Genomic DNA, 16,969 nt, shown 5'->3' with positions numbered 1-16,969 from the left:
GGAACACGTGAGGGAATACTGACCCTACGACTTATCTTAGGAGCTAGATTAAGGAAAGGCAAACCTACATCTCTGTCATTTGTAGATTTAGAGAAAGCTTCTGACAGTGTTGATTGGAATTCTCTCTTTCAAATTCTGAAGGTGGCAGGGGTAAAATACAAGGAGCGAAAGGCTATTTACAATTTGTACAGAAAGCAGATGGCTGTTAAAAGAGTCGAAGGACATGAAAGGGAAGCAGTGGTTGGGAAGGGAGTGAGACAGGGTTGTAGCCTCTCCCCGATGTTATTCAATCTGTATATTGAGCAAGCAGTGAAGGAAACAAAAGAAAAATTCGGAGTAGGTATTAAAATCCATGGAAAAGAAATAAAAACTTTGAGGTTCACCGATTACATTGTAATTCTGTCAGAGACAGCAAAGGACTTGGAAGAGTAGTTGAACGGAATGGACAGTGTCTTGAAAGGAGGCTATAAGATGAACATCAACAAAAGCAAAACGAGGATAATGGAGTGTAGTCGAATTAAATCGGGTGATACTGAGGGAATTAGATTAGGAAATGACACACTTAAAGTAGTAAAGGAGTTTGGTATGGTGGTCGAAGTAGAGAGGATATAAAATGTGGACTGGCAATGGCAAGGAAAGCGTTTCTGAAAAAGAGAAATTTGTTTACATCGAGTATAGATTTTAAGTGTCAGGAAGTCGTTTCTGAAAGTATTTGTATGGAGTGTAGCCACGTATGGAAGTGAAACACGGGCGACAAATAGTTTGGACCAGAAGAGAATAGAAGCTTTCGAAATGTGGTGTTACAGAAGAATACCGAAGATTAGATGGGTAAATCACATGACTAATGAGAAGGTATTGAATAGAATTGAGGAGAAGGGGAGTTTGTGGCACAACTTGAAAAGAAGTAGGGACCGGTTGGGAGGACATGTTCTGAGGCATCAGGGGATCACAAATTTTTAGCATTGGAGGGCAGCGTGGAGGGTAAAAATCGTAGAGGGAGACCAAGAAATGAATACACTAAGCAGATTCAGAAGGATGTAGGTTGCAGTAGGTACTGGGAGATGAAGAAGCTTGCACAGGATAGAGTAGCATGGAGAGCTGCATCAAACCAGTCTCAGGACTGAAGACCACAACAACACGCCCTGTATGTACCTGTTTTTCTTATTATTTTAACTCCAAATTCGTCACATGTCTTATTTAATTCTTTTAACATTTCAGTCATAGTTCTTTCGCTGTTAATAACACCGTAGGACCGCAAATCGAATAATTCTGTCGTTCCACCACTAACATGCGCTCTTGTTTCTCGTTTCAAACATATCTGAATAATACACTCCAAATATATGTTAAACAGTGCTGGAGAGATGCAGCAGCCTCACAGGCTTCCTCTTCCAGTTCTCCTTTCCTCTGTCACCTTAATTCCAGTCTGTAGTCGTATTTTCTGTCGTGGGTATAGGTTCTTAGATTCCCTCCATTCTTCCTTAGAATGTCCGTTAAAGGCTGTCTCCAACTAAATGAAAACAGTATAAACTTCTCCTTTCAATCTACAATTCTCAACAGCTCAGTTGCATCTCTTGCACCCACTCCTCTTCTAAATCTATACGGTTCCTCTGCAACACTTTTTTTCAGTCTTCCGTGAAGTCTTCCACACAGTGTTGGAAAATTCTCTTTAAAACTTCCAGGATTTGTAGAGGGGCGTGAGTACATAATATTTTGAACAAGAACTCATGTCCGTAAACGTAGCGTTTTCGTGCTGCGGCTATTTGAAAACAGGTCTGCAGGGCAGATATGCGGCAGGGTAGTCCCGGTGGCGGGCGGTTACGTCGGATCGGTTGATGTCATTTGACGTGTGTGCTACCTCCCTGACGAGTTTGGAACCTCGCCCACGTGTCTGTGACAATATGGTCGAGTACACGTTTTCAGAATGTGCCGACACGATCCTTCCGAATGGCGAAGGTCCCGACGGAACAGCTGCTCCTCTCCTGTTCTGCAGGACGTCCTACTCATTCGAATACCCTTTTCGCCACAATTACGTAACGGCTTCGAGGAAGGATACCTTGACTGTCGTGCTCCAGGCAGAGGCCGCACTGCATCATGTTGAGGACAACGCGTCATCGAGTGCACGAGCGAATTCTTTGGGTAAAACAAGTGACGTGCTGTGTCACGCTTTATCAGTTACCTGTAAACGTGGTCGCCTTACCAACGTTTCCAAATAGTTGAGTACGAAAACGGTACGTTTCCGGACGTGGGTTCCAATTCAAAATATGTACTCACTCCCCTCTACAAGTTATAGAAGTTTGTAAGGGGAATTTCCGAACGTCCTGTATTTATCACCCTTAGTAGAACTTTTGACGCATGAGAAGTCAAACTTATGCTTCTAAAATCCTCACATTTCTTGGCACTGCGTTTCTTGTCAATCGGTATGATTTCTGTCTAGGGAAGGTCATCCGGCTACTCACATTTCTCATACACTGCAGCGACAAAGAAAGTCGTATAGGCATGCGAGACATGTAAACAGGCAGAATACGGCGCTGCGGTCGGCAACGCCTATAAAAGACAAGTATCCGGCGCAGTTGTTAGATCGGTTACTGCTGCTACAATGGCAGGTTATCAAGGTTTAAGTGAGTTTGAACGTGGTGTTGTAATCGCCGCACAACCGATGGAACACAGCATCTCCGAGGTTGTGATGAAGTGGGGATTTTCCCATACGACCATTTCGCAAGTGTACCGTGAATATCAGGAATCCGATAAAACATTAAATCTCCGACATCGCTGCGGCCGGAAAAAGGTTCTGCAAGAAAAGGACCAACGATGACCGCGCTGCGAAACCTTCATAGCAAGTGTCTGGTGCAGGGACGAGCGGTTGGCCGGCCGGGGGGGGGGGGGGGGGGGGGGGGGGGGGAGGGGGGGGGCTACTTTTCATAAGCCACCTTCCTCGGTCTTTGCTCAAATCGGAAAACTTACAGTGCCAGAACTGACGTCTGTCTGCCAAACAACGTGTGTTAACCTCTGGTCACCTCTTAGTCGCCATTAAAGCACACATTAAACTAAAATACAACTTTTCGCGCTCATTAATTAATAAAAGCATGTGCTAATTTTGAGAGCCAGCGGCTTCTGCTGCTTAATTGTACGTAACTACCTCCCCCTGCGGCGCCACCTATGCTCAGTCCCGAGCACCGGGCGGCAGGACCTTACAACGTCAGAGTAGTCGACTTTGCCGAGTTCCCGTCTGCAGTTGCCTATCGTTTGCAATATATTTTGTTCAGAGACGGGTATCCGTTTTTGGGAGACCGAGGCAAGTTGACGAGCACTTACTGTAAGTTAATAATTGTCACACGCATCCTGCGAACACTGTGCACCGCAAGACACTGAAAACTGGCACAGTGCAGCAGCTGCTGCCAGTTCAGTGTGCCTTGTATAGGCGTCGTGCACATTGTTTGACGTGTTCCAGTTTTCGAGACATTCAACGTAAGTTCTTCAGGAATACCTGGTAAGATATTTTGCATTCTCTATCATAGACGAGTAAACAGATAATATTCGATTCACAGCCATGCGGTATTCTTGTTAATCGTATTCCAAAAGACAAAAAATTATAAGATAGCACATTGATTGTCGCAAATTGACGACTTCGTCATCGATTGAAAGCTGGTTATATAAAGGCAGCTACAGTCGGTGATGCAGTTAATCGATACAAAGATCATGGGATCGAAACTTACGATCCCCTTACGTTGATGCGGTGGAAACTACAGGTCGTGTTCTTGCGATAGTGAGAATGTCCGCGTTTACGCCACAGCATCTAGACGCCAACCCACAGGACCCCAAATTAATCTCCTGACGAACTTAAGAAAGATCATGCCTTCAGCAAATGATATTTACATTGAGCCAGAACGTCACAGAAGTGTTTTTCGCTTTACACTCTAGAAATGTACGAAACAACATGAAAGTCACAAAGAGCAGAGTGCTTGTCTTTAATAATATCACCTACAAAAATGATGTCTGTTCGTAAAGAATCACAGAATTTGGGTCAGAAAGAACAGAGATAAACTTCCAGAGAGACTTTGGTGCAATGCAGCGTCCTCTGCGTGATGAGAGCCTACGTTGACCCTCGAGGAGAAGAGTTGGAGTAGTCTTAGTGGCGCTACACCTGATGCGACAAAGACAGCACAAACTCTGCAAGAGAAAATTTGTCTCTTTTTGTTTATCAAAAACAGTGATCTAGAGGAAAATTAATTTTCAACACGGTAATCCTCGCATTAAATACTGTTCAATAATTTCATTATTTGCCCAGTTAACTAACGTATTCTACCACGCATTGCAAGGTTAAGACAGGTATGTAACTTTCATCAGGAAGCCCATTGTCATCACGCCTTATAATCAGAATCATCTTGCCACGATACCGGAGCAACATGATACCTTTGCACTACTTTTGAATATTGGCAAAATAACTGTGATTGTATTAAGATAAAAACCTTGTATAACTAGGTAAAATGCAATTTTTAATACATGCAAAGGAAACGACTGTCTCCATAAATGCCGGCCGGAGTGGCCGAGCGGTTCTAGGCGCAACAGCCTGGAACCGCGCGACCGCTACGGTCGCAGTTTCGAATCCTGCCTCGGGCATGGATGTTTATGATGCCCTTATGTTAATTAGGTTTAAGTAGTTCTAAGTCTAGGGGCTGATGACCTAAGAAGTTAAGTCCCATAGTGCTCAGAGCCATTCGAACCATTTTTCTTTTATTTTTTTTTTTTTTTTTTGTCTCCATAAATAAATTTTTTGGGTAAGGTTAATGGTTAACATCGCCAACTTGCCTCGGTATTTTGGTTTTTACTGCAGCGCCTTCTGCAAAATCCAGAACTTTTCAGTATTTTTATTCACGCCCCAGACGTGTTTCGACCTCTACGTCCCATCTTCAGTGCGTGCCGTTTGTGTTGGGCAGATCTCGGGCGCGGGCGCGGCGCAGTCGAACGTGTCGCTGGTGTACACGGACGCGTCGCTGCACTTCGTGTCCCAGACGGCGGCGAGCTTCGTGGTGCCGGCGCTGTGGGGGCGGTGGGGGCGGCTGGCGCTGCGCGTTACCGCCGACAACGTCACGCTCTTCCTCAACTGCCGCGAGCACGAGACCGCCCCCGCGCGCCGCCAGCCGCTGGAGCTCGTCTTCGACTCGGCCTCCACGCTCTACGTGGGCCAGGCCGGGCCCCTCATCAAGGGCGCCTTCGACGTGAGTACCCTCCGCCACGCGCTGCGCTCTGCTGTGCGGCGTGTCGGGCTCACTCACGTCCCACAATCCCCGACACCTTGCGCTACACTCTAAGCTGCATTACGAGGAAAGTTACACCTTTACTGAGCTTTTCACTGAATGCTTACTGCGTCAGTATACGATACCTTGTTCTTGGTATCAGCGCACTGTCTGCAGTCAGGCTTAACCACCACATGGCTGCAGCAGTTCACTCAGTGACCTAAAGCAGAGCAAAACTCGTACTTCTATGATTCACTAAAAAAAATTTAAAAAAGAAACTGCAAACGGTTTGGTAATATAAGGATTGATGTTAGTCACAGCAAAATAACTTGTTCTTAGTAAGTATAAGTTCGGAAAATACTTCCATTTACCAAATCCTCAACATATTTTTGTGGATATTTCTTTCCGTATCTCTCTGATGATATCTGTGGCTGTGTGTGACATGCCTGACACGTCATTTGTTTCTGTTTGTTTGTTTACTGTGAATTGTTGCATGCTGTCCTAGACATTACAAACATTAACTGCAAGATTGTGTCGCAAGCAAATAGCACTTAACTTGTATTTACACTGATAAGCCGAAACATTATGACCACTGCCCAACGTGGCGTTGGTTGCTGGCTGGTGGCTCTGCGAGCACGTGACGCGGTAACAAAAGTACGTAAAGCGGAGGAGAAACGGACGGGGGATCACCCTAGCAAAGACATGGGCTGCAAATGGGGAACTCCACTGAGATAAGCGTCTTTGCCAGTGGCCAGATCATTATTACGCAGAGCTACTGAACGTGTATCTCGGAAACGGCGGAACAGGACGAATATTCACGTGCTACTATCGTGAGCATCTACGGAAAGAGGATAGAAGGACAGTGAAACTACCGCTAGCCGCCAAATGGTTGGATGTTCACGACTATTCACAGGACGTAATGTACAATAGATGGTAATCTACAGCATCTCTGCCGAAAGAGCACAGTGTTGGTGCACGTACAAGTGTTTCGAAGCACACTGTTCATGTACATTGTTGTGCATGGGGCTCCACAGGCGACCACTCCTATAGTTCATTTTTGCTACGCTAGGTCGCTAGTCGTCTCCACGAATGCCGTCATCCAGGTGGACGGCGGCTCGAAACGTGCACCATTATGCTGTGGAAGACACTCTCCTGCGTTTTCATGCAACCCGTGGCAGTAATCGAAGACACGCTGACAGCTGCGGACCACCTGCATCCCTTCATGCTTACTGTCTTCCCCGACGGCGATGTCATCCTCGAACAGTATTCCGTGATTTCGGAGCCAGAACCGAGCTGATGTCTCGGCGACCAAATTCGCCTAATGCAAATCTTCTGGAACCCATATGGGTCGGTATCGGACGCCGTCGGTGTTGTACTCTAATCGGTCCGTTATTTATGCGAATTACATGACGTGTGCGTAGACATGTAATGCCACGTAACTCCTTGAAGCTGCCATCAAACTTTCGGGTCCCTAATACGCAGAATCAGTGATGTATTTCGTTCCAAAGACAAACAAACTACCTGCTAAGCAGTGGTCATAATGTTTCGGCTCATCAAGTGTGCTGCGTTCAGCGCGCCCTGTACCTGCACCGTAAGTCTCGTTAAACCGTCGAGCTGATCTCACCTCGTTGTCTGTGACCCTCACGAACAGTCTAACAGATGAGGTATATTTCTTATGAGATGTAATTTTATATTTGGTGTTATTAGGGTGCACAAAAATTACACACGTGACACACAGAAATATGTGAATTTCAATCTCGCAAGGTGATCGTCCGTTCTCGTATCTACCGTGGTCACTTTTATTTTCACTGTTTTGACATATTTCGTGCTAAACCAACTGTTAGGTAGTTCTGAATACAATTATCCTTATTGATAATAAGATTTTCAAAACAGATAGCGGATACAGCGGCTACAGCAAAACACTCTTCATTGGCCCGTAACCGGTCAGTCAACCGCTGCTGAGCTACCGCCTTGTGATTAGTTACTGTTACACGATACTGATTTGCCAGTCTACTCTACGGTGATTGTTATGCTACTACATTATGAAATCCGTCATTCCAAGTCCACACTCGTAGCACACTTCTCTAATTCACAGCAATACTGAACACAATTCATGTTCAGTAAACAGGTCAGTTTGTTTTTTTGCTTAATTGTTGTACCACTTCTTTGCCTTACGCTGAAAGGGGGGGACGAGACGAGAGGAAGATGGCGGCGGGGGTGGGGGGGGGGGTGTTTGTAGGTGGTACAAACATCCCACTCTTCAACCAAATGCGTTTGAAATACGTCGGTAAACTCGTAAGAAGATAATTAAAAAGTGAAAAATTTACATTTATTTTTAAAATCACCAAACAATTGTTCTTGCTTTTAAAAAGTAAACTGATCGTGTTCCGTTTTCGAAATAAAAAATGAAATGAAATAAAATAAAAATAAAAATCATGGGCAGAAATTTCAAGATTTTATAAAGAATCACTGCACAGTGATTGACATTTGAAGGCCTTGCAGTGTGAAGTGATAGTTAGGAGAGGGAATTTTGGTTTTGTAGCGCCGTAGAGTGTGAGTGTAATCGAAGTGGTCTAGTTAGTTGTAACTGTGGCGATAATTGTACGTCGACGGGACTTATTTTTTATGGGGCGTGGGGGGGGGGGTGGGGGGGGGGGGGGGTAGGAGACGGAATCGGAGTAGAGGTTGGCGTTTGCGCTGGGTCTCGGCATATCGAGGAAAGAAGCAGGGAAAGGAGGAGAGAGCTCTTATGCGAAAAGTGATGGGGAAGGAAAGTCGGTCAAACGTATCTGCTTATAGTGAATAAGAATTCGTAGGGCAAGCTAATTGAAACTGATCTATTAATGAGGAGATCATATTAAATTATTTGCGAGTATCTTCCTACGGTAAGCATAATAAAAGTTATCCAGTGTGTGGGTTCGCGAGATAAACACGAGTTTATACAGTGAATTTGTTGTAAGTGTAATGTCTCATATACAGGGTGTTTCAAATATATATTTTTTACAGACTTTGATAACAGGTTCATTACACTAAAACATCGATGCTCATATAAACATATATCCGAAAATCTTTTGTTTCTGTGTTATTAAAGTTTACAATTTAGGTGGTTGCAGCTCATCAATACATAAACTCATAACAAATTCTTTAAACGCTCTTCTCTTGGTGCACTCGTCGAATCATGGGCTGTCGCGCCCTTTAAAATATTCACCGACAGTTTATAGTGGTTTCGTATGCTTCCATGACACGACGATGAAGTGTTTTTTCTTATTTGCACGGGCACATCTTCTTATAGGTCTTGGAGGGTGTTCGGAATAAAGTCTCTGCAGACAGCACCTGTAAGACGTGCTGGGCGGACGTATTGTCCTACCTGTCACCTACAGTTGCAAACCAAACGTTAGTCTTAAATTGATGCTGATGTCTAGTCTGTACTGTAGTATGAAGATTGGGATCGGCCCTTTCGTGTTGCTTGTGGAGTGTTGTTTATTTCAGCTCTTTTAATCATTACCTCATCTGTGAACAAAAATGGAGTGGCAGTTTCTGCAACAAACCGTCGACAAAAGTTCTCCCGTGATGGGTGATCGGCAGGTGTAAGGCCCTGCACAAGTTGAAGACGATGCGGATACCCGAGTTACTCGTAAAGTACCTCCATGCTGAACTTGGGGATGTAGACGTCCCAGAACCTGGCTCTTCTTCGACACCCTGCAGAACGTTCTCTTTCTAATACGGCATACGAACAATCCGTGGTCTTCCTCGATCCGTAGTGTGTGGTCCTACGGATCCTGTGTCGGCATCGCGACGTTACGTTGGATGATTCGGATGTCTGCAGACTGGACACGCTGTCTGCTACAGCCGTGCAGCCTCGTGTCCGTTATTATTCGCGCGACAGTACTTAAAAATCGTGTCCGGCTGCTTATTAAACGAGCAGTTTCAGTGTACGTACTACCTGTAGTACATGTACACAATGGACGCGTTGAAGACAGACGAATGTGAATAAGTCACCCTGGCAACACTACGGCTTATAGGATAAAATCAGTCAAACGGTGTACAGACAAGAGAAGTACTAGTGTATATGGAAAGCCACTGAATATCAACTTCCCTTAATAACTTTCCTCGTTTGGTGCAAAGAACCTGTCCCCACAGTTTCTAACACTATTTTCGAGTCACCTGAGTAAGTATGCTGATGACACTTTGAAACGTCCCCTTTGAACAATTATACAAGACTGTCCTTAAACTGACACACAATATTTTTTAGCGCAACGCAATCTGACTTTCAATAATCCCTACAAAAGAATGGCCCTGACTAACATTAACCTATACCTTTCACAAATCACTTACCTCACAAAAATCTTCATTACTCAAGCTACAGCAATACAGCGAGCGCTACTACTGCCAGCTAAATAAAAGATTCAAACTACGGAAGGTACTAACTACTGATAGGCATAGTTAGCAAATGAAAGATACGTAGCAGTTCATCACATCCAGTCTTACAAATTTCAAAACTCCACCATTTCTCTCCCCACATTCACCACTGCTGGCGGCTCACCTCCAACTGCGCAACGCTACGCGCTGTTAACATCCAGCTGCCCAACACTACAGTGGCAGACAACAATGCAAACTAGCCACAGACTGCACACAGCACAGCCAGTGATTTTCATACAGAGCGCTACGTAACGATGCCAATATAAAAACCTAAACAGCCTATTTACATAGCCCCCATGCTCCCCACAAAAAATTTTACAAATCGTTTTGGGCAGTGCCCAATAATGATTTGAAGAAATTTTTCATAATTACAATAACAAAGATATCAAATGCACACAATTATTGATGCAATGTTGGTCAAAAGCTAAAATTTTCTCACAGTCCATAAAGACAGTCCTGATCATTCATTGCAGTGTTTTTTTTTTCAATGTCTGAGCAGTAAAAGAAAATGCACACGGAAGTAGTGGATTTCCATGCAGTCTTGAAGAAGTAGTGTTGTCCTTCCAACGGAAACACAGTGCTGACTCTTGACATGCAGACAGGTAATGGGCCACAACAGAGCAAACCCACAGCAGAATCAGTCCAAGTTCAAGAATATTGGTAGGTAGGTCATCACAGAGCAGACCCACTGTATTTCTCGTAGAGATTATGGTATTGGTGGGCCACCAGAGGTGCAGACCCATTGAAGTCCTTGTAGAAATAATGATTTTGGTGAGTCATCAAAGGTGTAGACCCACTGTAGTCCTTGTAGAGATGGCTAGCAGCCATCCGTTGCGACTGTGCAGGTGCACAATCACCATTGAAGAGCCTTGCGGACAATATAGCAAGTCCATAAACCACCACTTGTGCACTCACAAAGTTTTTTTCTAATTGTCCTTAGAACCAGCAATGCTGTTAACGAGTCCCTTGCTGAATTATTAACACACGTGCAAACACTAACAGTCCCTACTTCTCACATATTGTCCATATACTATGACCAACAGAAATGTGTGCAGTGAAATGTAACTTACAAGTTACTTAATTTGATGAACTGGTGTCAATTACAATTTTATAACATAAGAATACAATAACAAACGTGCAAAATACATCATTAAAGAACATAACAATACAGGTAACATTTGTGGTAATGCAGGCTTTACAAAAGAATAGAAATAAACATGTACACCAGTGTTACAAGAATTATGATGTAAGTACATACATAAAAGATCAGAATAACTTTTGAAACATCAACTTCGCACATGAGCATTAAAGCAAAACAGAATAAATAATGTCTAAACATCTGCGAGTCATTGTCTCTTTGTTGGCGCGTGTCGTTATTAGGATTAGGAGACCTAACTTCTAGAAATTCATCTTGACGAGAGGGCCCTGCTCTGTTTGAATCACCGAGCGAGGTGGCGCAGTGGTTAGTACACTGGACTCGCATTCGGGAGGACGACGGTTCAATCCCGTCTCAAGCCATCCTGATTTAGGTTTTCCGTGATTTCCCTAAATCGCTTCAGGCAAATGCCGGGATGGTTCCTTTGAAAGGGCACGATCGATTTCCTTCCCAATCCTTCCCTAACCCGAGCATGAGCTCCGTCTCTAATGACCTCGTTGTCGACGGGACGTTAAACACTAACCACCACCACCACCACCACCACCACCACCACCATCTGTTTGAATCCCGCCAGTTCTGATGGAATTCAGGTATGTCGTTTTGTCGGAAGTTTACGTAGTTTTTTGTTTGTCGGTCATGTGGTGGAGAATTTCTTCCGGAATCGTAACTGCGCGCTGAACTGTTGCGTCTGAAATTATTCTGTCTCCCTTGATAATAATAGTTGTGGTTACCATATTGTCTGTTTCTATGATTGTCTCTGTCATATTCATTACTACGGAAATGCGAACTTTCTCTGTAACTATTACTCTGCCAGTGGTTGTCATATAGGTGGTGCCTGTTTTGGTCACGATTTGTGTTGAGAGAATAGCCTTGTCGTGTCCAGTTATTATTTCTTTCATCGCGGAATTGCGACGGACGTGACCTGTAATTGTTGTGTTCCTCTTTTCGCATTCTGCGATTGTCAGTGTCAATTTCTAATTCTTGTAAGAGTCCCTGAAAAGCTTCAATGTCGTCTTTGCAACGTCCTGCCAAAATAATATTTCTTAAATGTTCAGGCAATTTCATTAAGCAAATGCGGATGAGTTCTGAAGGGCTGTATGGGTTTGAAAGATATTGATTCTTATGCAACATGTCTTCAAAATATTTGACAAGACTGGAAAATTCAGATTGTTCAAAGTGTTTCATCATCATGATGCTATGTTTTACCCGGTCTTGTGTAGCTTGAGACCAATATGCTGAGAGGAAGGTATGGTAAAATTCTCCTTCACTGTGACAATCGTGAATGACCGATCGCAATCTTTCAGCTGGTTCATTCTCTAAGTAGCCACACATAAATTCTAATCTGTGCTCTAATGACCAGTTGGGAGGAAAACAATGAGAGAATTGATGGAGCCATGCTTGTGGATGAATGTCGTTGCCAGAATTCTTAAATGTTTTAAATTTACGTGTAGTGATGAACAGCTTATAGTCAAAATCATCATGTCGGCGAGTCGCATATCGGTCATTGTTACGTCGTTTCGGCGGTTCCATTTCAAAATTCTGTGCACCTTGCCAATTTCTTTCATAATTTCCGAAACACACTGTGTTATTATTTTGTGGTTGTTCCGTATTTCTATGTCCTTCTTCCCGTACTGGAGCGCGAGTGTCCTCTGAAATATGTAACTCTTGTATTACTTGTGCCAACTGACCTTGTACTTCCCGGATTTCTCTTTTGTACTGTGTATTGATTTGATTTTGATTTTGTTTGAATTTTCTGATTTGTTCATACTCTTCAGTGTCCGTGAAGGCTACAGGTCTTGTGTCATTTAGATCATCATCTACCTTTGTAGATAAGTCAGTGAACTAATCTGAAAGTTCGGCTACTTTATCCGTTAGTGAAATTATTTCCTCTGTGTGTTTTTCTGAACCAAGTTTCAGAGTGTCCATTTGTGTTGAAATCGTATCTACTGTGTCCTTTAAGTTTTCCTGAGTTTTTGAAAGTTGCGTAACCAAATCGGTAGATGCAACTGAGTCAATTTTAGCTTGCAAGGTGTCGTGATTTTCATGAACAATAGTTTGCAGTTCTTTTATGGCTGCGCGTGATTCTGTAATGCATTTTCATGATGCGAAAAAATAGGTTGGAAATGCTCACAAATTTGTGTTTTTACGTCATTACAGACTTTTTGACATTTCGATTCAATGTTATGTAACTCAGTAGTTAAATCTTCACGTGTTTGTTCAAGTGCGGTGTCTAACTTACGAAGATTTTGTTCCATTGTATCTAACTTTTGAAGATTTTGTCCCATTTGTTGCAGTAATTGTAATAACAATGCACTGGTGTCTGAAACATGTTCCTCAGTGCTTTTCGGCAGTGAATTTGCACCGGCAACATTCACATTTTGACAAGCGGAAATTGTGTCTTGACTCATTTGAGAAAACGGTGAGAACCCAAAACCTGAGTCTACAGTATTTGCAATATTGTGTTCTGTCACTCCCGATTCCTGAGGGGAGCTGTTGCCGACCGATCGATCGCTAATGCTTCCCTGTTCACTACCTGTTTCACTGTCTACACCATTATTTGACGCCCGCTCCATTTCCCTATGCACAGTTACCAAATTACTACTTTGAATATTAGTTAATTCATTACATGGTGCCGCTAACACACTGCTTTCGTCTTCACTGTCATTTCGCAGTTTACTTTGGAGCCTAGTATTACCTTTTTCACACGCCATTATTGTCACAATATTTCACACGACAATACAGAAAAACACAATTTGAAGAGCAAAAATAAGAGAACACATTAACATAGCACTGAAAATAATATCTAGTTAATTGCAAGCGTAGCTGCGAAATACTTGGTGCAAATTTACATGCGTGCCACACCTGCTTTACTGTACAACAATGAAAGACTGCAACTACAAAGGAGATTCTCTCTACAATTACGCGCTAGCAATAAACAAAATCTACACTAATTACACAAACTACAAGAAAAAAATCAGAAGATTCCAGTGAGGTATCCTAGGTTAAGGGTCGACATATGAAACGTCCCCTTTGAACAATTATACAAGACTGTCCTTAAACTGACACACAATATTTTTTTAGCGCAACGCAATCTGACTTTCAATAATCCCTACAAAAGAATGGCCCTGACTAACATTAACCTATACCTTTCACAAATCACTTACCTCACAAAAATCTTCGTTACTCAAGCTACAGCAATACAGCGAGCGCTACTACTGCCAGCTAAATAAAAGATTCAAACTACGGAAGGCACTAACTACTGATAGGCTTAGTTAGCAAATGAAAGATTTTAATAGAGAACAAACAATGTATTTACCTTAATAGTGTTGAAAAATCATAATATACGTAGCAGTTCATGACATCCAGTCTTACAAATTTCAAAACTCCGCCATTTCTCTCCCCACATCCACCACTGCTGGCGGCTCACCTCCAACTGCGCAACGCTACGCGCTGTTAACATCCAGCTGCCCAACACTACAGTGGCAGACAACAATGCAAACTAGCCACAGACTGCACACAGCACAGCCAGTGATTTTCATACAGAGCGCTACGTAACGTTGCCAATATAAAATCCTAAACAGCCTACTTACAACTTGTTGATCCATAATCAAACAGGTCAACTAGCTACCGAAACAATAGCAAAAGGAATTCAGTTACTGCACATTTATATTTCACAGGAATCTACGCACGTGGAGAAAAACTGCGCGTAGAGAACATCACACGAACCATTAAACTGTCTCAGTTACACAAGTACAGACACAACTGGCCCGCAGCGTACTGCGATGTATAGTGTAGAAGTGATGTTACCTCCAAAGATTACAACCGAATCAATTTTAGATGACGTGATTTACCATCCTTTGCCCACGGAATAAGTAGAGCTGATATTCAGAAATGTGGAACTTAGCAACAACGAGCAAGACATGGTAACACAAGACCAACTGTAATAAGAATCCAATTCCTAATCACGAAAGAATTGAAATAACAAAAATAAGAATAATGAATATGGCATTAAGCAGTATCTGACATTATCGTGACGTTCCTGAAATGCACACAATGCCGGTCTCGGTTAAAAGAAGACTCCAAACCGAGAACATTTACCTGTCTTAACAGCACTACAACTGGATCCTGAACTCCTGGAAGAACTGTTCGTCTCCCCCCAACCTACGCATCGGGCCACGAATGTCTTCAAGAACTCTTCGTTTCTGATTTACTGCCGTTCTTTGACGCAAGAAATTGTGCCAAAAATACCATCGTTCAATCGTGGCCAGTGGTTATTTGTTGAACCATCAGAGAGGAGGAAAATTTCCACTCAAATGCACTGCTGTTCTGTTTTATGACCCCGAGAAAAATCTACAACGTGATATCAGTGCCAAATCAGAGCGCTAGGCTCGTTGTTAGAGTATGAGAGAAGAGGAAGCGCTTATACGTTCACCTTCTATTCTAAATATTTTTGAAATACCTTGACCAGTATAGCGTATGGCGAAAACGGGCATTCATTCCACGAGCTACACAGGCAACTGCCGTTGCTGGCGCCGCGAAGTCGCTTGAAGGCGTTGTTTCTTGTTCCCACTCGGATTTTACTCGGGGGAGTTCAGTGGGGAGACTCCATCTCCTTGCCGTACACCAGTTTTTATCTCACAGGATCGGAGAGATCTCCAACGAATTTCACTTTGGAGTCTGTGTTCGTAAAAGTTTCTCTGATTGGGTTTGTGGTTTTGTTGTCAACTATTCAACTGTGTGTGGATTCCTAAGGGACAACTGCTGAGGTCTTTGTTGTCTAGGTTTAATTCTTTTAGTATAGAGATGAGGGACTCCCAGTCCATTGGGTCGTATGCTTTCTGAAAGTCAATGAAAGTGATAACATATGATTTTGTTCTTGATTTTTCATAGACCATGAAGTTTTGTGGCTTAGGATACGTTCTGGACAGGATGTTGTTTTCCTGAAACCCACTCGGTATTCTCCAAGTTGAAGGTCTAATTGGGGTTCTGCCCTATTTACTAGGACTTTAGAGAATATCTTGTACGTTACATCTAGGAGTGAAATCCCGCTGTAGTTTCTCGGGTCCGTTGAGGATCCTTTCTTATGGAGTGAGTGGATGAGAGCCGTGTTCCATTAATCTGAGATTTTTTTCATTTATCCAAATTTCTTCAGTGCTGTTTTGGAGAGAATGCACGGCATTTTTCCGGAGTTCAGCTGTGGTCTGGTTTTCTCCGGAGGCTTTATAGTTTTTGAGATTTTGAATGGGCGTCTGTAGCTCCAGAGTTACCGTTGGTTATTGTTGATTTCTTAAGTTCCATTTCTTGTGTGGGTTCCTCACAGTTGAAAAGGTTTCTGAAATATTCTGCCAATATTTTGCAATTATCCCTGTTCTTGTGGGCAATATTTCCGTGTTTGTCTTTGAGCTGTAGGTTCAGTGGACTGTACTTGGCTATTTTTTTTTTTTTTGTTTTTGTTCAAAAGTCTTATTAAATTTCACTGTACTGTTTTTCATGACGTCTTCGTTGATCTGAGCAAGGAGTTGTCTTCGTGGGCTTTCTTTATTCTCTTGATATATTTTCTCCCTAATTTTCTTCTGTTTATGAAGTTTTGTTTGTTATGTTCATTTTTCTGTGACTGCGACTGTTCCAATGCTTTTTTTCCTTAGTTCAAGGAGTCTGTCAGATTCTTCTGTCCACCAGGTATATTTTTTGGCTTTAGTTATAGGAGCTAAATTTCGGCTTTACTTATTAGGATTTATTTTAAAACCATCCAATTTCTGGTTTTGCATTTCTTCAGTTGGGAGGGGAAACTCCTAGGAGCTCATTCTCTTTGCTTGATCGTATTTTCCTCTTTCGGGGTTGTTGGTTCCGTTTTTCCTATTGTGTATGATTTTGAGTTCTATTTTAGGAAGGTAGTAATCAAAACCTATGTCAGCTCTTACAAGAACTTTGACATTTTGTATTTCTGTATGGAACTTCAGTTTGATTGCCACTTTATCGACTGGAAATTCACCTGTGTGTGGGTTTGGTAAGACCCATGTTTTCTGTTTTCGAGATAGCTTTTTAAAGGCTGTGGATTTCAGGATCATATTGTCTGCTTGGCATGATTAAATCGGTCTGAGGCCATTTCGGTTAGTTCTGTTATGTGCTGTGTAGTCCCCAATAAATTTTTTTGGGTTGT

General features: G+C 42.8%; 2 protein-coding genes across 2 annotated transcripts in view; both read left to right on the top strand.

Annotated features, from left to right (window-relative positions):
- The window catches only part of LOC124605263 (collagen alpha-1(XV) chain-like), a 611,209-nt gene extending 605,900 nt beyond the window's left edge, over window positions 1–5,309 (top strand). The window contains exon 4 of the mRNA XM_047136826.1: window positions 4,935–5,309. Coding sequence (XP_046992782.1) covers window positions 4,935–5,309 — 375 coding nt within the window. The remainder of the gene's footprint in view (window positions 1–4,934) is intronic.
- The window catches only part of LOC124607003 (collagen alpha-1(XVIII) chain-like), a 939,249-nt gene continuing 927,382 nt past the window's right edge, over window positions 5,103–16,969 (top strand). Inside the window, exon 1 of the mRNA XM_047139151.1 lies at window positions 5,103–5,216. The gene's annotated coding sequence lies outside the window, so the exon portion shown is untranslated. The remainder of the gene's footprint in view (window positions 5,217–16,969) is intronic.

The sequence above is a fragment of the Schistocerca americana genome, chromosome 3, assembly GCF_021461395.2.
Source record: "Schistocerca americana isolate TAMUIC-IGC-003095 chromosome 3, iqSchAmer2.1, whole genome shotgun sequence".
Lineage (NCBI taxonomy): Eukaryota > Metazoa > Arthropoda > Insecta > Orthoptera > Acrididae > Schistocerca > Schistocerca americana.
The sequence above is the reverse complement of the archived record's forward strand: the minus strand, read 5'-3'. Positions and strand labels throughout refer to the sequence as shown.